Source organism: Rhinolophus ferrumequinum, chromosome 23, assembly GCF_004115265.2.
Source record: "Rhinolophus ferrumequinum isolate MPI-CBG mRhiFer1 chromosome 23, mRhiFer1_v1.p, whole genome shotgun sequence".
Taxonomy (NCBI): domain Eukaryota; kingdom Metazoa; phylum Chordata; class Mammalia; order Chiroptera; family Rhinolophidae; genus Rhinolophus; species Rhinolophus ferrumequinum.
This window is the reverse complement of record NC_046306.1, coordinates 9964816-9992410: the sequence shown is the minus strand read 5'-3', so window position 1 is coordinate 9992410 and position 27595 is coordinate 9964816. Positions and strand designations below refer to the sequence as shown.

The 27595-nt window shown below is 46.8% G+C and overlaps 1 protein-coding gene across 1 annotated transcript; it reads left to right on the top strand.

Annotated features, from left to right (window-relative positions):
• The first annotated feature begins 8290 nt into the window (after window positions 1–8290).
• On the top strand, window positions 8291–27431 carry LOC117016089 (somatomedin-B and thrombospondin type-1 domain-containing protein). The gene is made up of 5 exons (XM_033095165.1): window positions 8291–8556; window positions 16964–17158; window positions 19661–19739; window positions 22304–22480; window positions 26045–27431. Exons 1-5 carry the CDS (start codon window positions 8307–8309, stop codon window positions 26160–26162), a joined length of 819 nt encoding a protein of 272 aa, XP_032951056.1. The 5' UTR covers window positions 8291–8306; the 3' UTR covers window positions 26163–27431.
• Window positions 27432–27595: the final 164 nt, after the last annotated feature.

The following is a 27595-nucleotide window of genomic DNA, read 5'->3' as shown; positions in this document are numbered from 1 at the left end:
CAAGTTACTTAACCTCTCTGTGCCTATTTTTGCATAAAAAAATGGGATAATGCTAATTGTACCTACTTCATTGGGTTCTCGTAAGGATTTCATACAACAATATATGTAAACCTCTTAGCACAAAGCCTGGCACATAAACACTTAATATTGGTAGTTATTTTTATTATAGAATGGATTCTGGAGTTCTTACCTCTGGGTGAGAAACGTGGCATGTTAGGCAGCTTCATTCCCAATGATCCTTGCTTCTGGGTATTCACACCCTTTCACAGTCCCCTCCTCCGGAGTGTGACTTGAGTCTAATGAATAGAATATGGCAAAAGTGATGAAATGTCACTTCTGAGATGAGGTTACAAAAAGGCAGTGACTTCCTACTAGGGGAAATTTTCCTCGTCTCTAACTCATGGGGCTCCAATTTCCCAGACTCTCTCTGGTGGGAGGGAAATTCAGCTGGAAAGTTAACCAACCGTGCAGAAGGGGCAGGAACCAGGTTCCACCCTGAACTTCATCATTTACCGGTGGAGCCAGCTGGACATTTGGCAGGAAGTGGTGAAGATAACATTTTCCTGTGTGTCCAAGGGTGCCACATGTAACCACATGCATCTGGGTTTGGGTGATGTCCAAAAGCAGCTAGGAAAATTCCAGTTTTATCAGGCATTTATCTCCTTTCTGACTGTGGCTAGCCACACAAGAAGTCACACCGACACCTATTGCCCACTGAGTTAGCTGTGTCCTTAAAAAAACATATTGGGGCTGGCCCGGTGGCTCAGGCGGTTAAAGCTCCAAGCTCCTAAGTCCGAAGGCTGCTGGTTCGATTCCCACGTGGGCCAGTGGGCTCTCAACCACAAGGTTGCCAGTTCGATTCCTCGACTCCCGCAAGGGATGATGGGCTGCGCCCCCTGCAACTAGCAATGGCAGCTGGACTTGGAGCTGAGCTGCGCCCTCCACAACTAAGACTGAAAGGACAACTTGGAAAAAAGTCCTAGAAGTACACACTGTTCCCCAATAAAAGTCCTGTTCCCCTTCCCCAATAAAATCTTAAAAAAAAAACCAAAAAACATTATTTAAGATATAAACACACAAAGGGTAAGAGGAAGGCAGCTTGAGGAAGTGGCTAGATCACTATATTGGACATCATCACTATATTGGACATCAGGGGATCTGCGTTCAAGGCCGAGCTTAGGCACTAACTGACTCAGCCACCCTCATTTACATGGCAAGTACTTTCTAGTTACGTGACTTTAGGCACTTGACTATACTTCCAAGTCTTGTCCAACTTCTGAAAAAGGCCACGAATGGTATTAATTTGTGGCAAACATTGCTGGTTCCTACCCAACAGCTATTGTTCCCACCATGTCCTTGTGGGCAGAACCTGTCTCTCATGATAGAGGAGATGAAGCCAGACACTCACCTTCCCAGACGCCTTTGCACTAAGGCACGTGACCTAGTTCTGACTACTAAGATGCAAGGCAAACCTGGCCAGGAGGTTTCTGTGTGCGGTGCCCATGGCATCTTTTCACATGATTATTAATAATATGATTTCATGCCGCTATTAGATGGGGGTGGCAGTCCACAGAAAGGCCCAGAAAATCCAAGGCATATGTGCTGCTGTATAGGCTAGAGCAGTGTTTCTCAAACCTTACTGTGGGGCTCTTGATAAAATACAGATCCTATTTTAGTAGGTCTGCGGTGGGGCCCGAGATTCTGCATTTTTAGTGATAAAGTTAATTCATATATCAGGACCCAGAAAATGGAGGCCGCCCCCATGGCCTAGCCATTGTCACAAATCTAAACCCGTCAGCCTACACTTAAGTAAATACTTGTCAAGGATACCTAACATACACCAGTCATAATCCTCCAACTCAGGTTTAGCTATCTTACCTTACCTCAGAAAATAGGACCTGTGAGCCAATCAGGTCCTGTTTCATGTTGCCTTCTCTAACACTGTATAAAACTCGCTCTTGCCCCAGATCCCTCGGGAACTGAACTACTGCTTGTGAGGCACTGTCCTTTCCAAAACCATGGTTTGTTTTCCCTTGCTGACGCTGCTGGTTCTTGGATCACACTTTGACTAGCAAGGCATTACATGCTTTTGAACACAAATAAAAAAGAACCAAATTATATATTTGGGGTGAGGTCATCCAGCAGTTCAACTTCTGCAAGGACTCAGGCTCTTTCTTGCTTTCCTCTCCCTTATCGGGGTGGTTGGTGTTTAGTCCTCAGGCTTGTTGCCTCAAGGTCATGAGACAACTCCAGGGGCCACACCCAGACATTACTGACCTTTTAAAGGAAGAGGAGAGCATCCCCTCCCATGTGTCTCTCTATGAGTGGAAAATCTTCCCCAGGAGCTCCCCTACCCCAGGGCTGCTGATATGCACATCCGGAAGTACCATTTTAATAGACTTCACCACAATGCTGCCTTAGAAGCTGCCAGCGGTCTTCCAGATTAACTGAATAAAAATCTCAACGGAGGACCCCGGGCATTGGTATTAGGAAAAACTCTCCAGGGGTTTCTAATGTCCAGCCAGGTTTGAGAACTAATGTGTTCAGTCACCAGAGACCTTGTTAAAATGAAGATTTCTGGTTCTATAGGCTGGGTGGGGTCTGAGATTCTGCATTTCCAACAAGCTCTCAGGGGAGGCTGATGCTGGATCTTGCTCTGAGTAGAGACGGCCGAGCCCAATCAAGATTTATCTTGTAGCATTACTAGTAATAGCCAAGATATTAGCCAAGAAGCAACCTAAATGTCCACCAATAGATGAATAAAGAAGATGTGGTACATATATACAATAGAATATTATTCAGCAATAAAAAAGAATGAAATCTTGCTATCTGCGACAACATGTAGGACCTAGAGGGTATTATGGTAAGTAGAATAAGTCAGACACAGAGAGAGAAATACCACATGATCTCATTTATATGTGGAACCTAAAAAGACAAAATAAATGAATAAACATTAAAAAAAACAGAAACAGACCCATAGATATAGAGAATAAGCTGATGGTTGCCAAAGGGAAGGGGGTGGGAGGGAGGATAGGAAAAAAAAGTAAAACACTTTTAAAAAGATTTTTAAAAGAAACTGCATGCTGCCAAGCTAACTCTTAACACCAAAAGGTTTAATTCAAGTGAAATCTCCAAACCCAATTAGGAATGAGTTCCAGCTACTTACGTTTCCTCCCCTAAACGCTCATGTAGCAGGTGAGTAGGCATCACCTTCCACTGAACTAGGCATCAAAAAAAAGAAAACAGATTTACCTTGTGAGTCTGGGGGCAGGGGGAGGCGGCAATCCCCTGAAACATCCTGGTGCTGTTATTGAGGAAGGGAGGAATTTGGGGTGACAGGTGGACTAGCTACGGGGTAGCCAACTCCTTGTGGAATTCAAGGAACCAACGTTTAGGGTGAGGTTAGGCAAAATAGCACACAGGTGGGCAAAAACAAAAATGCAGAAGCTTAGACAGCTGTTCCCAAACCCCTGACATGCCAAGAGGTCCATGTTTGCTTGGGTCCTGGGCCCAGCCAAATCAAGACCGAGGACCCCAGCCTGAGTTCAGCTTGCTTATCCTAAAGTCACCCAGGAAACTGCCCCTCGAAGAAGCCAAGTGTGGCTTCTAGAGGTACCATGTCCCTCTGCCCCAAAGATGCCACGAACACTGATACGGGGCTGCCAGCTGGTTTAATTACCCAGATGGGAAGTTGGCAGGGGAGCCCAGTCTTGGGCAGAGATTATGACTCGTTATCTTCCTGGGCAATCATCCCGTGTGGGCCCCAGTCCGGAATGTAGATATAAGGTGTAAATAAAGTCCCTGTTCTGAGGGAGCACAGTTTTCATTGTCTCCGGATGGGAATTTGCCCCCAGAAACTCTTGGCTCAAATCCAGGAGGTGTCTTTGTTTAGCAGAACAACCTGGTCCGTTTGGGGGCATGTGACAGACCTCCTGATCGCTGGGCTGAGGCTGGTGGGGGGCAAGAAATGTATTGCTTTTTCTCTTAAACTCCTGAGTAATATATGCTTGTTGTAAACAATTTAAACTAGAAAGTTGCGTGAAAGGTAACAGGTGATAGTTCTTGTCCCCCTTCCCACTTCCTGAAGGTAAGTGACTAATATTAACTGTTTGGTGTGCATTCTTCCAGACACATGTCTTTTTTTGTTGTTCTTTGTTTTTCTTTTGATTCAATTTTTTCCCAACTTTATTGAGGTATAATTGAAGGTACTTTATTGAAGTACAATATATGGTACATATTTCAAGTGTATAATTTGATTGGTTTTGACATATGTATACACCCATGAAAACTTCACCACAATTAAAATAGTGAAGACACCCATCGCTCCCCAAATCCATTGTCTATACTTGTGCCCTTTTGTAATTCCTCCCTCTCTCCACCACTGATCTACTTCTGTCACCATAAATTGGTTTCCATTTTCCATAATGTGTATAAATGAAATTATGCAGTATGTATTCATTTGTCGGGGTGGGGGCTGGCTTCTTTAACTCAGCATAATGATTTTGAGATCCATCCATGTCGCAGGTGTCAATAATTTGTTCCTTTTTATTGCTGAGTAGTATCCCTTTTATGGATGTACCGTAATTTGTTTATCCATTCATTTATTGATGGACTGATGGACTTTTCAGGTTGTTTCCAGTTTTTGGTGATTGCAAATAAAGCTGTTGTGAACATTTGTGTCCAAGTCTCTGTGGGACAAATGTTTCAGTTTCTCTTGGGTAAATGCCTAGGAGTGCACTGGCTGGGTCATGTCATAAGGTAAGTACATGTTTAACTTTTCAAGAAATGACCAAACTATTTTCCAAAGTGGTTTACCACATTTTGCCTTCCCCCAACAGCGTATGAGACTTCCATGTGTTCTACATGGAAGAGGCCCAGGTCTGAGTTTTGGGGCACTTGATTTGTTCTACATTCTCACTCACACGTATGATCAGTTTTTCTAATTTCACCCATTCTCATGGATGTGTAATGATCTCTCACTGTGAATTTAATTTTTATTGTTCTAGTGACTAATGACATTAAACATCCTTTTATGTGCAATTATTAGCTCTTCACATTAACTAGTCTCGTATATTCTTTTGCAAAGTGTCTGGGACCAAGGGCTGGAAGGTGGTTTTGGAGCTGCTCACGTGGCGGTCCCTGTGAGACATCCCAGTGGAGATGTGGAGTGGTCAGCTGGAGATTGGAGTGTAGCCTTTAGAGGAGAGATTCAGGCTGGAGATGGAAATTTTGGAGTTACCAGCTATTAGGTGTTTAGAGCCATTAGACTGAATGAAATCACTAAGGGGTAGAATATAGAGCGCGAAGAGGCCCAGGTCTAAGTTTTGGGGCACTTGATTTGAAGCCAGATGAGGGAGACTCAAGGAGACTAAGAAGGAGTGGCTGGTGAGGTAGAAGAAGATAGAGAAGAAAGTGTTGAAAGGCACGCATTGTCATGGCTGGCCTCCAAAGATGGCCCATCAAGAACCACACTGCTATTCAAGCCTTTGAGTAGCCCCTCCCACGTTCATTCTGGGCTGGCCCCTTGTAACCAAGAGAATGTAGAAGTGACTGCCTGACTTCTGAGCCAGGTCCTAAGAAGCCCCACAGCTTTTTACCTTGGCTTTTGGAACACTGCTCCAGGATAAGCCATCAAAGAAGCTGGACTACTCTGAGACTGCCATATGTGAGGAAGCCCAAGCTAGCCATGTGGAAAGACTATATGAAGAGAAAAAGATGGCCAGCCAGTCCTGATTGTTTCAGCCATCTCAGGTGGGGCAGCAGACAGGTGAGTGAAGAAACCACTTTGGAGTCCAACGAAGCCTTGAGATGTTTTCTGCCTGCAACTGCATGAGAGAACCCCCCAAGCAAGAACCACCAGCTGAGCCCAGTCACCACAGGACTATGAGAGACAATAATAAATTGTTCTTTAAACCTCTAAGATCCGGGGTGCTTTATTATGCAGCAATAGATAACAGAGACAGACATGAACAACGAAGGGAGACTGACCAGCCCCTCTGCCTCCACCCAAAGCACAGCACTCTGCAACCCAGACCCAGGGAGAGAGTGGTGCCCAACGTCAGCTGGACAGCTCTCTGCATTCTGATGGATGGGTCCCTGTCTCCCTGCTAAGAGGAGAATAAGCTCCTCTTTGTGCCCAGAGTTGTAGCATCTGCCAAGAGCTCCACAGCCCCCAGGGCTCTGACAAAAGGACAGCAGGGAGATTTTTCTGGGAACTGGGTCACCAGTTACTTGGAGGCTTCAAACCTGGAATAACAGGAAGAAACCAGATAAATGAGGCTGGAAACTGTAGGAGGCTGCTGGGCCTGTCATAGGGACAGCTCAGGGACATGCCATGCTCAGGAGTGACTGCCTGCCCCCACTTGACCCTAAAATCAACAGACCTCTCTCTCTCTCTCTCTCTCTCTCTCTCTCTCTCTGTCTCTCTGTCTCTCCCCCTCTCTGTCTTTCTCTCTCTCGCTGTGTTTCTGTCTTTCTTTTCTTCTTTCTTGGTAGTTAAAACATTGGTAAAATCAATATTAAACTCTTCTATCTATATACATGTATATATATCTCCTCTTTCTACTGTTCCTTCTCTATTTATAAAAAATATTACTGGCTTTCCATTTATAGTAGTGATACCTTTTCTTTTTAAATAGACTTTCTTTTTTAGAGTAGTTTTGGATTCACAGTAATATTGAGGAGAAAGTCAGAGAATTCCCATATAACCTGCTCCCCCATCAATATCTCCCACCAGAAGGGGACATTTGCTACAATTGATGAACCTACGTGGACACATCATTATCACCCAAAGTCCATAGCATAGTTTACATTAAGTTTCACTCTTAGTGGTGTCCATCCTATGGGTTTGGACAATGTGTGATGACATATATCCATCATTAGAATATCACACAGATTATTTTCACTGCTTTAAAAATCCTCTGTGCTCCATCTTTTTATCCCTTCTTTTCCCTTAACCCCTGGCAATCACTGATCTTTTTACTGTCTCCATGTCTTTTCTTATATTTGGAATCATACAGTACGTAGCCTTTTCAGATTGGCTCCGTTTGCTTAGTGATATGCATTTAAGATTCTTGCATGTGTTTTCACGGCTTGATAGCTCATTTCTTTTCAGTGCTGCATTATATTCCATTGTTATTGTACTACAGTTTATCCATTCACTTACTGACATATATTTTGGTTGCTTCCAAGTTTTAGCAGTTATGAGTACAGCTGCTATAAACACTGTGTGCAGGTTTTTGTGTGGATATAAGTTTTCAACTCATTTGCGTAAATATCAAGAAGCACGATTGTTGGATTCTATTGTAAGAGTGTATTTAGTTTGGAAAGAAACTGCCGAACTGTCTTCCAAAGTGGTTTGTACCATTTCGCATCCCCACCAGCAACGAATGAGAGTTCCTATTGCTCTGCCTCCTCGCCAGCACTTGGTGTCATCAGTGTTCCCAATTTTAGTCATTTTAATACATGTGTAGTGGTATCTCATTGTTTTTTTCTGCATTTCCCTGATGACGTATGATATGGAGCATCTGTTATGCTTATTTGCCATCTGTATATCTTCTTTGACGAGGTACCTGTTTAGGTCTTTGACCCATTTTTAATTGGAGTGTTTGTTTTCTTGTTGAGTTTTAAGAGTTCTTTGTATATTTTGGATGATAGTTAATTAGCAGATATGTCTTTCGCAAATCTTTTCTCCCAGTCTGTGGCTTGTCTTATTTTCTTGAGTGATACAGTTTTGTAACAATTAAATCATTTTAAATATAAAAAATGAGTCCATTTGAAGAGAAATATTCAGGAAATGACAGTCAAGGTGGTAGGAATACAGGAAAAAAATGAAGGTTATATAGGATCAGGTTTGGTCAATACTTAAGCCACACCTAGAGCCTGGTACACAGCCTGGCTTCCAGGCTCCTTACCTGGCAACTATTATGGCTATTATTATTACTTTAATAGTATTAGCATCTTTTGTTGGTATTATTGCAATTATAATTATGGTATAGTGACTTACTGTTGTAACAGTACTCTATTATTTTCTGTTATAATGTACTGCTTCAATGAACCTCTTTATCGCCTCTATTTCTCTGGAACCTGAGGACATTGGGGAGCCCTGCGGTTATTGTGGTTATTATCAACATTATCTTGATATTTTACCAACACGAGCTGTGCAAAGTTTGGATGGGAAGAATGGAAGTGGATATCAGTTCCGTGACAGGTAGGGGAGGGGTCCGATGGGGAGCCTCCGCCCCAATATGGGGCGTGCCGATAGGGTAGGTCCCTGTCGGCGTCGGGTCCAGAGCCTGAGCCCAGCGATGGCCCCGCGTGGAGCTGGTGCTGCGCGGATCCTGTCCCTGGTGCTTGCCCTAGCCGCAGTGGCCTTGGTGTCCTGGGCGCGGGGGCCGCGGGGCGCGCTCTGGCCTGGGCAGGGCTGCGCGGCGCTGGGCCGCTGCTGCCCTGGTCGTGACCCGACCTGCGCGGCCCGCGGGCCCCCGCGCTGCTTCTGCGACCAGGCGTGCGGCGCGGTGCGGGACTGCTGTGCTGACTACGCGCGGGCCTGCCCAGGTGAGCCCCCGGGAGAACGAGGCGCGGGCCGGCGCTTAGAGCAGAGGAGAGCAGGGGTGTGGGTGTGAGGCGAGGAAGGAAGGATGCCGCCCACGGAGGGGGCTCTGGGTCTGGGGGCGCACGGGCTCTGGGTCTGGGGGCGCACCGGCAAGGGGGGATGCGGGCGCCCAAGACTGGAGGGGGAGAGTAGGTGTGGAGTACGCGCGAGAAAGATGCGCAGGATGTGCACAGCGGCGTGAGTCTCGGGGGGCAGAATGGAGAGGGGCGCTTAGAGAGTTGAGGGGTGTTTGGGAGAAGGGGGTACAAGGACAGTGCGTAGGACTTGGAGGTCTGGGTGAGGGTGGGGGTGGGGGATCACGGAAGAGGCGCGCCAACCAGGCACCGGTGGGAGAAGCAGGATACCCAATGGAAATGGGAGCGTAGGAGCACGGAGAGGTGCGAGAGAGGAGAGGGCGCTTGGGTCGGGGTAGGGTGCCAGAGTTAGCAAAAAAAAAAAAAAAGTACAGGATGCCCAGTTAAACTGGAATTTCAGATAAACAACCAATAACTTTTTAGTATAAGTACGTCCTAAATGTGGCACGGGCCATACTTACATGAAAAGTTATTGTTTTTCTGAAATTCAAATCTAACTGGGCGTCCTTTATTTTAGCTGGCAACCCTAGCTGCGGGAAGGGCGTGGGACCTAGCTGGGGTGCAAGAGAGGAGTGGGCACACACTCTACATTGCGGGCAGGGGGTTCACAAGGCAAATGGAGAGGGTGTTGAGAAGGTGGAGGGAACCGCTGAAGCCTGGAGAGGGCTTGGGGTGGAGGGGACTCTGAGAGACGAGGGACGACCCAGACAGCAGGGGCAGAGGTGGGGCGAGGAGCAGGCTAAAACTTGGGCTGGCGGATGGAGGCGTAGGGGCCTGATTTGTATGCAGGTAACGCCCGTCTGTGGTTCCCCTGCAGGCTGTGGCCACTGGACCAGGCAGGGTCCAAGCATTGCCTATAAAGACGGCGCCAGAGTGGTATCCACTGGACTCTGACATTGGGTGCCACTTTTGTTGAGTCACTAGTGGGGAGGACTCTGTCCTTTTTAAATCCCAGGAGTAAGTTTTCCACACCCACTGGAGACACAAATTTAAATTCTGTTCCATTGTAAAGTGGTTATGATCCAAATTTCCTTTGTCAGAGAGGATAGCGATAGGACCTTTCTTCCCTGAGACATCAGGGGTCCTTCAAGAATTTACATTTATCAAATATATGGTGATGGAAGGAGAACTGACTCTGGGTGGTGAACACACAATGTGATTTATAGATGATGTAATACAGAATTATACACCTGAAATCTATGTAACTTTACTAACAATTGTCATCCCAATAAACTTTAATTTAAAAAAAAATTTACTTTTAAAAGAGGGGGAAATTTTTAAAAACTGAGAATTGAAGGGACCCAACTTTTATCCATCACTTACTTACCAACTCTGTGCCCAGTAGCTGGGCTGGGTGTCTCATTAAATTTGCTTACTTTCTGATAGCAATCTGGGTTTCCTGCATATAATGTCCCCATTCAGCAGATGAGAAAAGTGGGGCTTAGAGAGGAAAGGGCTTTGGCCAGCCAAGGTGATCCAGCAGTTTTGGACCTAGTGTCATCCACATTTTCTAGTGCCTTGCTGCTTCCCACAGTTTGAGTGGCGAATGGAGGAAATGCAGGCAGCAGTGCGAGGAAAAACTAACTCGGTGGGGTATCTTCCCAAAGCATAGCAAATGAGATTCCTTCAGAATAAACTTGCAGAAGAACTATCTTGGAAACACTTTTGTAATCGTCTGCTTTACTTACAGAGGGCGTATGCAGCCGTGGGGCCATTCAGAGTGTGGAGCTGCCCCCACAGAGGCTCCCCTGCCACAGCCCAGCGGTGGGGGCCCCAGAAAGGGGACCAGGAGATAGATCAGTGATACTTTCCCACGGTCTGACCCTGGTCCACAGAATCACACGATGCTATCACTCCTCTGCATTTTCTGTTGTGTAAAGAGCTTGGGTTGGTAGGCATGGGATCCTGAAAGCTTTGTGTCCCTCTTTGTTTTGCTCCTTTTAGGAAGGTGTCAAAAAGGCAGCAGGCCTGGCATCTGCCCCCTTCTCTGGGCTAGGTGGAGTGTCGTGAGCAGGACGTGGCTATCAAAGTAGCAGTCTCAAACATGTTTGTGTCTTTCCACAATGTCAGACTTTATTAGAATGAAACCATGGATCCAGTTTTACTGACTCAGTTTCCCATGGTCATTAACCAAGGCTCCAGCCAGAGCGTAGTCTCCAGTGGTCGAGGTAGAGCAGTTTCACACAAGAGGGTCACACAGGTTTGTAAGTAATAGGGTTAGGCAAGGTGAACAGAATCTTACAAAGGAAGGATGAGAGAGAGAGTCCGGTGTTCAGCAAGAGTCCCTGTGGCACTGGGGTGTGTAGTGTCGGGCGTCAGGCCGGGCTGGTGAAACGGTCAGGAGACAAGGCTTCAAGTGTTTGGTCTGGGATGAGTGCAGATGCAGCTGTCAGCTCGTCAGCTGAGGGCTGAGTGATGAGTCGTCAGAGAGCTCTGATTTTATGCTCAAGACTGGGTGTGGTGCCCCCATTTGCAGTCCGATAAAGCCACCCTGATGGTCACATTCCACCCTGTGTCTGGAGTTATCTGGTTAGGGCGCTCACTGGGTACGCCTTTCACATGATGCTCTGGCATGACTGTCACTTTGTGACTGACATAGCTATCAGAATTATTAGAGTCCATTCTGTGTTCATAATTAATGCTCTATACAGTGAAGCCAAGGTATTGTGAATAGACCCCCCCAGAGCAGCAGGGCAGCAGGGGACATGGGGACCAGTTAGGAGGCAAGACATGGAGAGAAGTGTATGTTTTTTTCATGAATGATTTAGGGGTTTACATTGGCTGACCAGTAATTGATTGTGGTGGAGAGATATATTGAGGATGACTTTTAAAAAATCCTGACATTTACTAAGTACTTACCAAATGCCAGGGAGGTACTGTTTTAAGTGCTTTAAATAAATTGTCTCCTTTAAGCCTCATAACAAACCTGTGGAACGGATAGTGTTTTCAAGTCCATTTTATAGATGAAAGACTGAGGCACAGAGAGATAGTGACCTGCTCATAGTTGCCCAGCTATGAAGCCGCAAATCTGGGATTTGAATCCCAGCAGTCTGGCTCCGGACAATATGATATGGTTACTCAAGGGTGGGAGGGACGTAAGCATGTGGGAGAGGGAAACTGGAGCCTACCGGTGGAAGAGAAGCACTCGGCATTGCCCATATTCAGTTCAGTTACATTGCTGGCCACATGCTATGTGCCCAGCTCAGCTAGAAGCCAAAGAAAGATGGGTCTCTGGTCCCCCTCAAGCTGATAATTTATTTTGGGGAACAGGGTAGCTGTGAAAGAAACAGTTTCAGTCAGAGTGAGATGAGGATTGGACATGATCAGCGAGGATGGGTTGGAGGTGGGGAGACAGTGAGCAGGAGTGACTAATAAGGCCTGAAAGGATGGGTACCATGACTTCACACTTTTCAAGTTCTTTACCGAATGTTTCCATGTATTTTATACTCTTCAATTCTCACTTCAATCCTGGAAGGATCAGTGTCCCCATTGATGTACTTACATATTCATTCTAGAGAGTCAGTACTCTGAGGGTGGTGGCACAACTCATAGTGACTTAAACTAACAAGGGACTTCATTGGCCCAGGTAACTGAGAAACAATCCAAGGATTTTGGCTTCAAGGAGGGCTGGATCCAGAGTCTCCAAGGATGTCATCAGGACTCTATCTTTCCACCTTTCCGCTCTGCTTGTGTTAGCTTCATTCTCAGGCACGCTCTCACCAAAGGGTGGTAAAGGTAGGACCCAGTAGCTCCAAATTGGTTTCCCTCATGGAATGAAAGCATCCATTTCCCATTTGTTCCAGCCAAAATCCTAGGGATGGTTCTCATAGGCCCAGTTTGGGTTACATGCTCATCCATGATCCAATCAATCACTGAGCCTAGGGGAAGGAATATGTCAATTGGCCATGTCTGGGTCACGTGCCTCATACCAGGAATGAGAAGGTGAGGTTGGATCTGTCCAAACCATGTGGACTGAGAGTGGGGAGAGTTGCTTCCTCAAAAGAAAACTGAGGCTGTATTACCAGAAGACGGGGGGCGGGTAAGGAGGCTGGAAGGGTAGAAATGACAGTTGCTCACTACTGAGCTGTGGGAGACCATGCATTTCAGGGAACTCAAAGTGGCAGGGTGCTGAGAAATTAAATAGGAGGCGGCGGGAGTGAGTGATTGAGGGTGTGTTGCAGGACACTTAGATTTTTTAGCCACTAGGTTTGGGGGTCTGTATGATCCACTATCAAAAAAAAAAGATCTTTTGTGAACCATTTCACTAGTATACGGAAACCACTAAGGGATTTTAGGTGACAGGTCAGAACTGCATTCCAGAAAAGTTCTTTTGATAGTGAGGAGGATGGACGGTCAGGGGGCTGGGCAATGAGGTTCAGAGAAGAAGGTGGGGTTTGGATCCTCTAGAAAGGCATTTCCTGATGAGCCTGGGCCTGTCGGAGTGGAGGCAGAGGGATCCAAGGGACTGTGGGAAATTTGGTCTGGCTCCAGCTGGCTCTGCTGGCACGATGTTATCTCGTTTTCCGAGGGCTGGGTGAGCAACCTTAAAACCTTCTCCTCCCTACCCCCCTTTTTTTAGCTACACTGATAAGCTAGAATTTCTTCTTTACTCAGAAGGTGGGATGGCCTTTGTTTTGAGAAACTCCGCCATCTGGTGGTACCTTTTTGCAATGCCAGCTTATGCTCTTATTTCCTTTGTTGTCACTAAGACAAGATTCGCTCATTCAGTATTCACCGATGCGTTAGGCCCTGCGTGCCAAGTACTGTGGTTGGTGCTGGGATTCAGCAGGGAATAAGGACCCTGCCTCCGTGGATCTGACATTCTAGTGAAGGAGGCTGACAAGATGTGAATAATCACACGACTGTAGAGTCTCAACCCTAAGCCTAGGTGACGGGTGATGACAGTTTCCTGGGGATGTCACATGTGCATGCTGCTTGGCGGCTTCACTGATGCCAGAAACATGGAAATGTTACCGGGAAAGGACGTCGAAAACTCGGCTCTTGTCTTCTTAAGGAAAAACTTCAATCAAGAGACAGAAATTTGTGCAGTATGAACAGCAGACGTTTATTAGTAAAAGAGAGTACGCTCCGAGACGTGGATCAGGCTGACCCAAGAGCGGGAAGCAGCCTCGCCTCACATGGCATGAAGGCTGTTATTTCTACGGGGAGAACTGCCTCTCCATATCCCCTCTCTTATCTCTCTTTCTTCCCCTGAGGTGCCTAGTCCTCTGGCATTTAGCAATGCATTCCTTTGATTTAGGGACATGTGTAAACATATCCCTTTGATTTAGGGACATGTGTAAACACACCCCCTTGGTTTGGGGGGAATGTGTAAACACATCCCTTTGGGGTGTGTGAAAACCTGGAATCCTACTGGCCTAGTGAAGTATTGGTAACAAATAGGATGGGTTCCTTGAAAAGCAGGATGCCTTCCTCTCTTCCACTGCATTTCTTTGGTTTAGGGGCATGTGTAAACACATCCCCTTAATTTGGGGGGATGTGTAAACACATTCCCTAGGGGTATGTGTAAGCCTGGAGTCCTGCTGGGCAGCTGCCAGGGGTCTTAACCCAGGTAGGAGCTACAGCAAGGGGCTTTCGAACCGGGGCTAAATTTCTCCTTCTCCTATTCATTTCTATCTACCTACCCTATCAGAAAGACTATGTGTAGGATGGCATATGCCTAATTTTCTGCAAAATCGCTTACCTGTCTGACAGGCAGGGCAGGATAGAGCATCCTGGTGGGACCCCTCCATCCAGCTGCCCAGCCCGTGCCTGAATGTGGTCTACAGTCTTCCTGCCAGGTTTTCCAGCCACTCTGTGAACACTTCCAGTGACACAAAACTCATTTCTTCTAGTAGGTCCTTCTAATGTAGGTTCTACTCTCTCCCCTGGACAACTGCAACAGCCATCTTGCTGGCCTCCTTGCTTCTGCCCTCACCCCCTCCCAGTAGCCAGAGACATCTGTTCAAACCTTAACTGTGATAATGTCACTGCTTTGCTCAGAACCAGGCAATAGCTTTTCTTTATGCATGGAATAAAATCCAACCTCCTGACAATCATCATCAAAGCCCTGTATGCTATCGCTGTCTGCTCCCTCTCTGACATCCCCACTTTCCCTCCTACCACTTTCCCTCCTGCTTGTTCTGCTCCAGTCACACTGGCCTCCTAACTCTCCCTCCAGCATCCAACCTGGACCCTGCCTCAGGACCTTTGCACTGCCTGTTCCCTCTGCCTGGAATATCTCCCCACACCCCCCCCCCCGCCCCCATACCTACACAGCTCCCTCCCTCCCCTCCTGAGATTTTCTTTGTCATGGAGGTCTTCCTTGACTATTCCAAACAGTTCTCATCACTCCACCCCTGCTGAACACCCCTGCTGTTCTTATTCTGCTTTGTTTTTTCTCAGAGCATGGGTCACTAGTTGAAATTACATCATATTGTATTGGAATATCACTCCTCGAGGGCAGGGGCTTTTTCTGTTTTGTTCATCTGTGTTCCCAGCACTTGACCCAGTGCTTGGCCCACGTAGGCTGTAAATAGTTGTTGAATAAATGCATAAAGCCCCCTGTCATATTGAGCATTTATAATCTACTTAGGGCTTCACATTTATCATTGCACCAGTCCTGTGAGACTGCAGTTTGAATCCAGGTTTTTCTGACTCCCACACCTTGGCTTGACTCAGATATTCTGTCCTCTTAAGCCGCACTTGCCTCCTCTGTGAGATAATTTGACAATAGCACAAATACATATAGGAGTCAGGGTCCTGGCAAGTGACAGATGGTAAGCCCAGAAGAGTTGAATGGAAGAGAACTTGATGAGGGTTCTATTCACAATGGGGCACAGGAGAAAATGGTGTTATTGGAGCCTGGCGAGAGCAGGATCCATGGCTGAGGGTTCTCTAACCCAGGAGTGAGGCTGAGGCATGGAGGGGGGGGCAAAAAACACGTGGGCTGGGCTCTCCTCCCTGCCCGCGCCCCCATGGGCTGAAATCAACTGACAGCCTGGGGTCGGGGAGCCTCTGTGATGCATAGATTTCCGGGAGGGCACACTCTCCTAAGATCGTGGTGAGGGTTATGTGAAGTCGGGTATGTGCCTTGCCTGCCTCCGCACCAGTGACATAATTGATGTCATTATTAGGTGGATGATGAAAGCAATCGTGATTGGTAGCTTGTCCTGCTTGATTTCCTTCCTTCTTCCCTCCCTCTTCCTTGCTCTGAGCATTTCAGCTCTGTGCAAGGAGTGTGTGACTTCCCGAGGTGTCAAAAGCAATGCTGTCGGTGTTCACAACACAATAACCTCGTTCCCTCAGTTCAAGGATGTACACTTTTCCTCACATTTTCGTGTTGCCAAACCAGGATATGCCTCATAGCTGATGAGTGCTTTTCATGATGACAGACCTATATTTCTTGTTCCCCACTGTGTCTCCTGGCTCACCGTAGTCGCTCAGGAAATATTTGCGGAATGAGGGAATTAATTTTGACAGTAGGAGCTGCCTTGTGTGTGCGTGAGTGTGTGTGTGTGTGTGTGTGTGTGTGTGTGAGTGTCAAGATTTGCTGGCACATCCATGGAAATTCTCTCTCTGGGGAAGTGTGCAGATTTCGTTTTCAGCCAGACTGCCTACCCTGTCTGGTTAGACCCAGTCCTGACCTGAGATTTGGACCTGGAAAGAAGCTGAAGGTCCCGAAGGCCGTGTCACCAGAAAATATCTACTCATTGGGCTTCCGACTATGGGGGGCACAGGGAGTATATCAAGGACATGGGCCCCCAACACCTTTCTTCTTTTAGTGTCATGAAATATTTCAGACATACTCCAATGTAGAGAGAATAACATAACAAACCCTCCTGAAAACCCAAGAAACAAGCCTTGACAGAAGGCACGGGGGCTCCTGTGTTCCCTCTTCAGGGGCCTTCCTTCTTTCTCTCCTCATAGGTAACCACTGTGCCAAATTTGGTATTTATAATTTCGCGTGCCCTTGTACGTGCACATGTAAATATACAGGTCCGTTCTCATGTTTCACAGCGGTAGTTACATTCTATGAAATCACTATGAACACTGAACTGACGAATACTGAACCATTGCTCCTGGGGGAAATACGGACACACATTATCTCACATGGATTATAATCTTAAGTCCTCAAAACAACTCATTCTGGTAGATTCTGTTTTTTTCACTTTATAAAAGAGAAAAAACGAGGTTCACAGTGTTACGTGACTGCCCTGAGGCCGCCCCGCCACAGGTGCCAGAGTGCCCTTGGAGACGCTGCTTTCTCTTCCAGCGGTCTCCTGCGTTGTGGCAGAGTGGAGTGGCTGGAGTCGCTGTGTCAAGCCCTGTCAGCTCTCCTACCGTGTCCGCCAGAGGCATGTCCTGCAGGAGCCAAGGAATGGGGGTGCTCTCTGTCCCCCTCTGGAAGAGCGAGCTGGCTGTGTGGAGTACCGGAACCGCCAGGGAGTGGAGTGCCAGCAGTCCCTGCGTGAGTCGAGGTGGCCACCAGGCTGACCACCAGGGGCAGCTGTCAGGTCCTGTGTGGGGTCTGAGTTTGGGGTGGAACTTTGCCTTCCTTTTGCCCTGATCCGCTCTCTTCACCCTGTGAATGAGGTCCAAGCTCTGACTTCCTCTGGGCATCTCCACATCGTCTTTCTACTCATCTCCCAGTTTGAATCAGTCAGGACTTTGAATGCACATGATGGGAAACCCAACTTAAACGGACCTGAGCAACAATGTGTGGCTCACGTAACTGAAGTTCCAGTGGTGCATTCAGGCATAGCTGGATCCAGGGGCACAAGTCATGTTGCCAGGAATCTCTTCATCTCTCAGCTTCTCTGACTTGGCCTCATTTTCAGGCAGGTTCTTCCCCTGTAATAGTCTTGGCTAGCTCCAGGTTTCCCTCCAACTGGCCTAGCAGCCGGAAGAAAAGGCCTCTTTCCCACATTTTTAGTAAATGTCCTGGGATGTAGTCTCATTGGCTTGACCTGAGTCATGGATCCACTGCTGAACCAATCAGTATGGCCACAGCGATGGAACACTCTGATTGGCCAAGACTGGGCATGTGCTCCCTTTGAAGCTGGGAAGTGGTGATACATCTCCTCTGAATGAGAGTAGGGGAGGGGTGTTCTTAAAAGGAAAACTAGGGAGAATGGATGCAGGGTAAGCAAAACTACAGATGTCGGCTACATTGCACACCCTGACAAAAGGTTTTTGTATCTACCAAAAATAGGTGATTCCCACTTTATAGCTGAAGAAATTGACCAAGAGAGTGAAAGTGGTTTTTCCTGAAGGGGTGGAACAGGAGGCAGCAGGGCTAAACTGTGCCCTTCAGATTTCTCCCCATGCTACAGCCTGGCAGGGAGGGGAGGTGGCTCTACAACACAAATCTTACCTCGGTGTCACCCTCCTGCTTTAAATTCTCCAATAGCTACCCAGGGCCCTCATCTCCTCATCATGGTCTATAAGCTCCATGTGCTCTGGCTTTGGCCTCCTCTCCTTCCTCTTCTCCTTCCTCCCTCTGCCCACATTTTAAAGGATCATTCTGATGGTTGTGGGGGCAGGGGTCAGAGGGCTGCAGGGAGACCGAGGAAGCGGTGAGTGCAGTCAGGGGCGGGTGAGAAAGGATTGTGGCTGGACCAGGGTGGTGGCAATAGGGTGATAACAACAGGAATGTCATTCCCTTTGCCTGAAATCCTTCTCCCTCTCCCCTGCCACTCACCTCTAACCTTGCCCTGCCCATTTCCTGCCCAGCTGTCAGTTTTCCCGGGAAGATCTTCCCGACTGCCCCTACTATGTGCAAGCCCTTTGCCACATTCCTTGACTCTGTGAGGCCAGTGTTACTATTCTCATTTTATAGGAGGGGAAACCAAGGCTCAGGGAGGCACAAAACTTGCCCCCGATACATGGCTCATCTTATTTAATTCTGACAATAGCGCTATGACATAGGTATTAGTATTATCCCCATTTTGCTGATGAGGAGACGGGCTCAGAGAGCTGCAGTAATTTGACCAAGATCTCACCTATAAGAGGCTGAGCTGGGATTAGAACCCGGGCTTCTCTGGGGCTCCCCTCATTGCTCTAGGCTGCCCCAAAAGAAGCACTATGGATGCTCAAGACGGGAGGGAAAGGAAATTGTGTATTAAATGTTCTGGCAAAGACGAAGCACAATCTCAATGGCAGTCGTAGGGAGAGGGGGCTGGGATGCCTTTGGTGTGGCCCTCGTCTAGGTCACAAGCAGTAGTTCAACACCAAACCTTTGATTCTGTTTCATCATTCAGGGAATGGGGAAGGGTAGGGACTTCCTTTGGCCTTTTTTTTTTTTTTCCTAAGGAATCACCAACCTTTTGTGGACCGACCCTCAATTCTCCTTTTTAGTGTTCTCTGTCTATTCTAGGAAGGAAGAGCTTGGAAGTTGGCCCAAGAAAATAATTTTATTAATTCATTTATCCATCCATTCCTCTGTATCTCCTTCCTTCCCTCCTTACGTCTTCCCACCCATTCATCCATCGATCCATCCACGTTTCCATTCATTTATCTATCCATCCGCCTGTCATCTTTCTATCCATCCTTCTTTCTATTCATCATCTCTCTGTCTCCCCTTTTTCCCTATCCTCCCATTTTTCTATTTTCTCATTTATGTACTCACCATCCATCTTCCTTTCTTCTATCATTTTATCCATCCATCCATCCAGTTATCAACTCTCTTATCCTCTTTTTTACTCATTTTACTCATCAAAATCATACATTTGAAAAGTTTTTATTGACCGACTATACAACTCTGAGTCTCACAGATAAGTATGATCTTGCCTCCAGCATTGCGTAAAGGGTACTAGTGGGGATCACCTACCCAGTTCCAAAATCCCATAGTCTCCTTATGGCTGCCATATAAATGACTCACATACCAGGAGTACCTAACCCTGCTTCCTTTCATGTCTTAGCCTTAGGGCAGTGCTGGGCTACCTAACTCTGCTTTCTCCTTGGCCCACAGTCCCTGCCCTGATAACCACAGGCAGCTATGGGAAAGAGCGGAAAAAGCGAGGTGTCCCCAAGGAGCAGGAGACAGTAGGGTAAGTTGAGGCAAATGAACCCAAAGTCAAACTAAAATTTGTGAACATTTTCCTTGGATTAAACTTTCATCATGTCTTTCTCTTACTTTGAAAGCTTCAGCATTTCCCAATTTCTTGTCCTGTTTCATTTGTAAGCTCATTAACATGGATTTTGAAGTCCTTAATAATTGGTCTCCATTCAACTTCCTTCCTTCCTCCCTCCCTCCCTTCTTCCCTTCCTCCCTCCCTCCCTCCCTCCCTCCCTTCCTTTCTTCCTTCCTTCTTTCCTTTCTTCCTTCCACTCAGCATTTACTGAGTGCCCATTATATGACAGGCAGTGTGCTAAGCCTGGGGCTACAGCAAGGAACAAAACGGACAGAAATACTTGTCCTCATGGAGCGGACAGTCTAGTTGGAGGAGACAGACAATAAACAAATAAATAGCATGTCAGATGGTGCTAAGTACTACGGAGAAAAATAAAGCAGGGAAGAGGATGGGAGTGCCAGGGATATCCTCACTGAGAAGGTGACATTTGAACTAAGATCTGGAGGAGGCTTTCTGGGAGAAGAGCATGTTTGAAAAAGGGACCCAGCAAATGCAAAGGTCCTGAGGCAGGGCATGCCTAGTGTATTCAAAGATCAGCAAGAAGACCAGTGTGTTTGGACATTAGGGAGAGTGAGAGAGCAGGAAATAAGGTCAGGAATATATGGGGTGGGGAGCTCAGATCAAACAAGCCTCTAGGCTGTGGTGGGAAGTCGGGCACTTTCTCACATGAGATGAGAATCATGGGAGCATTTTGAGCAGAGAGACATGATACGACTTAGGTTTTCATGGGGTCTGTTTGAATGCTATTTGGAGACTCCATCCCAGAATGGCAAGGAGGGAGTCAGGGGACCAATGGGGAGGCTACTGCAATGGTCCAGACAAGAAATGTGGTTTGGACCAGGGTGGTAGCCCTACACCTTTTGAAGTGTGAATTGCAGGGACTGGACCAGTATGTTGGAGATGGTGGTGATGAGGTCAGGCTTCTAGGACAGTGCTTGGCACATGGCAGGTACTCAATAAACATCAATGGAAAGAATAAGGTCTGAATGAAGGCGGTGGCGCTGGAGATGGAGTGGAGAACTACATTAGTTAGGATTCCTTTCATTGCAAGTGACAGAAGCTCAGCTGAAACTGACTCAAGTGAAAAGGAGAATTGTTGGTTTACATAACTGGGAAAGAAGTTTTGAAATAGTATTACTTTAAGCATGGCTGCAGCCGAGAGGTCAAATAATGTCAGGACTCACTCTCCTATTCATTCATTCATTCATTCATTCATTCATTCATTCATTCTGTCTCACTCTCTCCATATATTGCCTTCAGTCTCAAGCAGCCATTCCCCCCAATACTGCCACCAGCACCCCACATCCTCCCAGCTTAGCAACACCAGCAGAAGGAGTCCTTTCTCCCAGTCTCAGTGTGTCATTTCTGGAGGAGACTTTGATTGGTCCTGCTTGGATCCCAGGCCCATCCCTGAACGAATCACTGTAGCCAGGAGGATGGGAACTCTGATTGGTCAGCTTCAATCACCTGCCCAAACTAGTGGCAGGTAGGGGGAGCTCGGATCAGCCACCCTGATTGATTCCCCGTCCAAGACCAAATAGGGTGAGGACAAGAGTTCCTCAAATAAACCGCCAAAAGGGAAGAGAAAGTGTGTTGGGGAGACATAAGTGCCATTTATCACAGGCTCTGGTAAGGGACAGATTCCTGAGGAATTCTGGGGGCCCATCACAGAGGAAAGGGCTGGGGACAAGAAAACTCTCCTCAGGCCTCCCAGAGGCTGCAGCCACCAGGGGGCATAGCACCACACAGAGTCCTTGACAAGCTGCGTCTCCTCCAGCAGGGGGGGCCATTTACTGCTACTTGTAGAAAAGTTGGGTAGAAGTAAAATTTTGGCAAATTGGCTTATTTGAGATACCCCAGAATAGGGAGCTTTCCTTTTAAAAAATTTTTGTGGAAAATCTTTTCTATAAAATAAGATCTTTTGTAAAATGCAGTGAAGTGCTCAGGAGTGTCCATTTAGGCTTTTTGCGTCTAGGTGGTTCTGTTTTAGGAACTAATGCTTATTAGCTGTGTAACCCTAGGCCAGTTAACTCTTTGATCCGCAGTTTCCTAATCTGCAAACTGGGGCAACACCTACCTCACAGGGTTTCCCTATTCCATTGGACCCGTGATTCATTCAGCAAATTTTTATTGAGCCAGCACTATTCTAGGAGTTGGACACAACCATGAACAGAACAAACACAAATTCCTGCCTTTGTGGGGCTGACATTCTAGTGGGGAGACAGATGAGAAATAAACCATACAGCCTTTTGGACATGGTGCTTGGAAGGCCTGGCACACAGAAGCCCTTCCTGAGGTTAACTTAAAAAGCAGCAGCCAAGTCTCTTGTATGCAACCTGTTGATGTAGAACAGGGTGCCCAGAAGGTTTCAATATCAGGGAGACATTGTACCAACCTGGGCCTAAACAGGACTAGGTGCACAGTAGGTGCTCCATAAATGCTAACAGGTGCTTGCGTGCTGTCTCCCTGTGTGGCTGCAGGTATTGTGTCCAGTTCCGGCTGGGGCCCATTCCAGGGAGCTGTCGGCAGGTGAGGGCACCCCATGCCCAATGGATGAGGTATCTGACCCAGGGCCACATGGTCTGTGTGAGGTGTGAGTGGCCTGCCCAGGACACCAGGAGCCAACGCTGCTATGGGGACGGCGGTGGGGCCGGAGGGTGAGCAGTGGGACTGGGGCATGGGGAAGTGTGACTGCAGAGCCTGGGGTTACTCTGCTGCTTGAGAGATGACACTGTTGCAGGAGTGAGATGCTGCTCCCGGGTCAGGGTGGGGACCTGGAAGGTCCTGGACTCAGTGTCCAAAGAGGAGCAGCTCCCATCACTTCCAGCTGTGTGACTCAGGGTAAATCTCACAACCTCTCTGAACTCTCATTTCTTCATCTGAGCATGCAGATAAAAGGAGCTCCCCATGGGGCAGTGATGAAGGTTTAGTGAGATTGTACCAACTGAGGACTTAGCATAGCTCCTGGCATCCAGAAGGAGCTCAAGAAAAGAGGGTTGGCATTCTTGTTGAATCCTCAAAATTCTCTTAAAAGCCAAATTTGGTTACTGTCATTTTACAGATGGGGAACTTGAGGCTCAGAGGTGCAGTGTGCCTTGGTCAAATTCACACAGCAGGATTTGACCCAGATTTGGCTTACATCAGCCCCCTAGATGGCTTCCCACCAGGGCAGGTGTCTCAAAAGTACTTAACATACTAATTATAAAAGCAGCTAACATTTATTGAGTGCTTACTATGCGCCAAGCATTATTTTAAGCTCTTTATATTCATTCATTCATTCATCATTCATTCATTCAATATTTGTTGAGCACTTACTTTTGAGAATGTGCCAGGCAATGTCTTGCTCATGGGGAGACGCCGTGAACAAAAGGGATGTGGTCCGTTCTTTTATGGAGACAACATTCTGCTGTGAGAAGACAGGTAAGTACTTCTGTAATTTTTCAGGAAGGAGATCAGTGTTAGGGAAAGAAAGCAGAATGAGGGGGAAGTTCTGGGGGTTGTTATTTTTCACGGAAGGTGACACAGAGGAGGTGACATTTGAACAGAGATCTGAAGGAAATGAGGGAGGGAGCCATGTGGATATCTGGGGGAAGGTGTTCCAGGCAGAGGGCACAGCAAGTGCAAAGACCCTGAGGTGGGCGTGTGCTGCCATTTTGGCCGGCGTGGAGTGAACGAGCGGGAACGTGGAAGGAGATGAAGACACATTAACACACAGTATGCCACTGAAACATTTCAAGAACCCAAGGTGGATACTTTTAGGGTCCTCACTTTTCAGACGAGGTGACTGAGACAAAAAGAGGTGCCCACGTTCACACAGCCAGCGAGTGGAAGAAATGGGATTTGAACCTACACCATTCAGATCCCTGAGCCAAGTTCTAAGACCAGTCTAGACTGTTTTCACCGACAATGCGTTTCCAGTGCAGGGATTATTATGCTGTAGGAACGAAAGCACTCTCTGGGGTCAGTCCAGGGAATCCTTCTCCCATTTCCAACAGTGTTAATTTCTTGCCTTTAAAATTGAGCAACCCCGCTCACTGCAAACATAGAGCAGGGAATGCCAATGACAGATGGGGTGTTAGGGACAGATGTACCTGAACAAGAGGCACTGGGACTGCACAGATCCAGTTCAAACCCCACCTCTGGTCCTTACTAGCTGTGTGACTCTGGGCCAGCCCTCTACCTGACTCAGACAGTCCCCACCACTCATACTGGGGGATGATCCTGTGCCCTTTGCATAGCACCTGGCTTCTTGTGGATGCTTAATAGTGGGAGCTGCTATCGTCATGTCTAACTTATATAATGGATATAATCATATGCACTTTGTGAAAATGAGATGTAATGAACTTGGCGCATAGTAGGTGCCCAATAAATAAATGGCAGACAATATTATCACATTCTAAGGAGGCCCTCTCTGTTCGTCCCCCTCCAACCTCTCTCTTATTTACCTGTCCTAGACCTGAGATTCTACCATCAGAGATTTGTTCTTTGGGCTAGAGCCTTGGTTTATCCATCCATCTTTCTAGTCCTAAAACTGATTGATCCCAGATTTCTTTTTGGATGCAAATACTCCAGGATGAGGGACATGGCACTTTGGTGGGTCTGAGATGAGGGTTGTAGGAACACCTGGCTCTACCAGGGAGGGGTGGGAATGGAAAGCAGAGCCAGGGCTGTGCCCGAGAGAGCCATCTCTCCCCGCTTCCACCCGACCCTGGCCAGGCTGACAACAGGTGATGGAAGGTCTGATTGGGGCATGAGCTCACCAGGCAGGACTGGGCAGAAGAGGAGGATCAAAGTGAGGATAGAGACGAGCTGTCAGCTGGATTCTTTCCGTGGGCAGCTGGCGAGGGCAGGCATGCAAAGGGCATGGACCCGGGAGGGATTAGCCTGTCAGTTGGGGATTTTAGGAGGGTTTATTTAGCTTGAGAAGTGTCTCTGAGTTTGGGGTAAGCAGAAGGAACACCTGCCATAGTCATGCACCTACTGTGTGCTGGGCACTAGGTAGGTGCTTTACATCATTCAGGTCTCCCCAAGCCCTTTTGAGACAAGGGACATTAACTCTATTTTATATAATGAGGATGGCAATAATAATGGTAACTTTAAATGCTATCATTTGTGAAGTACCTATTATGTGCTGAGCACTGTGCTAAGAAGCTTAGAATAGTGCCGGGTGCTTAATAGGTACTCAATAGGTGTTTGTTATTATTTTGCATTTTTAAAAGATTTGAATTATACCTACAGAAAATTGGCTAAATCATATCAACCGGTTAACAAATGTTTGGAAGGGAGACACAGCTGGCCATCCCTTCAAACCCCCACACCCCTCTTAACCACAGACCCACTCCTCCCTGTAAAGGAAACCACTCCTCACTGATGTTTGTGGCAATCCATTGTACAGTTCTCTTAATAGCTTTACTCGGTGCGGATCCCTAAACACTATAGTTTAATTTTGCTTTTCCCCTCAAACTTGACGCACACGAAATGATGCAGGGTTTGCCTTGTGGAATCCAGCGTCTTTTGTTTCATGTGAGGTTTGCAAGATTCATTCACACGGCTGCCTGGTAGCATGAGAACTTTTGTTCTTGTTGCTGACATGGTTAGCTATTATTGTCATGATCGTTTTTATTTTCCCCACATAGAGCGTCTCATAGAACCTCCCAGTACTTCAGAGAAGTGGAGATTATGGATATTTCTGTTGTCCATAGAAGAGAGAGTGGAGGCTCCTTCCTAGGAGCTGGGTCATGACCCGCCTTGATTCCAGAGCCTGTGTTCTTAATCACTCCACTGTGTTTCTTCCCAACAGGAGGAAAAGGGGGTGCAGGGAGCCTAAGCAACTGGCCAGGTGTGCCACTTCACCAATCACCAGACCCTAAGAGCTGACTGAGTCTGGATCATTCCATGTGGCCTTTGGGGTCGGCGCTCGGGGGTCAGCTCACAGCCATTTTCCATCAGGCACAGGAGACACAGGGCTTAGTGCCCACCCACTTTTAGTGCCCATGAAAATTTAAAGCTTTTCATTTCTTTTACAATCAGAAGAAAAAAAGGATATAATAATCATGAGGGTCTAATAATGAACTCAGCCTGGATTATATTCATCTTGATACAATGTACTCGTAAACTATGATTTAAAATAATTTTTCGCATGGAAGAAGGGGCCCACACAGGCAAATATCCATGGAGCCCGGGGATTCATAATGCCGCTGAGCCAGCCCCATCTCTTGCAGGAACCAGCTGTTGCTGTGGCAAGCCGCGGGCCACCCCCGGTGCCGAGGGACCTGGGAGAGGCTTGGGCAGCTCCGGGACTGTTCTTGCCCTGAGGTCCACAGCCTCGTCTTCATCTAGCACTGTGGCCCTCTAACTCTCTAGACCCCTTCCTTCTAAAGCCTTCCGGGATGGCAGGGAACCCCCCGCCACTCCAGGGCTTGGGATCGCACAGGACATGGAGTGGGAAGAAGTCTGCAAATTGGAGACTAAAGGAACAAACCTTGTTATGTCGACACTGAAAATAGCTTTATGTTTTCGGTGCCAGCTGAGTCATACATACCCTTACTAACATCTCCCTCGATCTGGTTCAGGGCTTCCCAAATGTCATCTCCTCAACCCATGCTCGTGGCTTTTGCCCTGTTCTTCTTACCTGTACACTTACCTTTTTTTTTGACTCTCTACTCCCCCACCCTTTTTTTTGGTTTGTTTAAATAAATTTATTTTAAAAGGCAGCTTATACTTAAATGCATTTATTTAAAGAGGAAAGGTTTTATCACAACTAGAAATGAAAATAAATAATAGTAGCGAACATTTATTAAGTACCTATCCTGTGCCAAGTGCTGTTCGGCCCTTTACACGTATTGACTTATTGGATCCTGAGTTAGGTGCAATCATTATCCCTATTCTACATGTGAGGACATGGAGGCACAGAGAGGTTAAGCCACTTGCTCAAGGTCACACAGCTGGTGAGTGGCAGAGCGGGGTTTTAAAACCCATGAGCTACATTTACTGCTAAGGTTCCCTACACTAGTAGTATATCAGCATCACAAGGGCAGGGTTTTTGGTCTGTCTTGTTCCCTGCTTTGTCCCCTGTGCCTAGACCAGTGCCTGACGTGCAATAATGCTCAATAAGTATTTGTTGAATAAATGAATGAATAAATGAATGATCAGTTGCCGTAATTAGAAGGCAATCAGAAAATTGAATACAATGGAAACCAAACAAGTCTGGTTAGGTATTGTTGTTGTCCAAGGAGCAGAGCATGAAGCCTGCTCTCTCCTTGTTCAAACAAGAAATGAGCATGTATTTGAAAGATAGTAAGGACACACGAGTATTTAACGGAGACGTGGTCTTTGACAAATTAGAAGAATTGCAAGAGACTTGAAAGGGGGCTAATTTTCTTCCCTTGGGAGACAACTGTTATTAATATATTTTTAATGGCTTTATTGAGATATAATCCACATAACATACCATTCGCTCATGTAAAGGTTACCATTCAGTCCTTTTTAGTATATTCATAGGATTGTATAACCATTACTAAAGTCAAGTTTTAAAATAACTTTTGTCCCCCCCAAAATCTCATACCCCTTACCAGTTACTCCCTATTGGTCAGACCACTCCAGTCCTAAGCAACCACTAATCTACTTTCTGTTTCTATGGATTTGCCTATTCTGGACACTTCATATAAATGGAATCATACAAACGGACTTCTATGTCTGGTTTCTTTCACTTAGCGTAATGTTTTCAAGGTCCATCCATCTTGTAGTCTATTATTTAATGTCCCTTCCTGGCT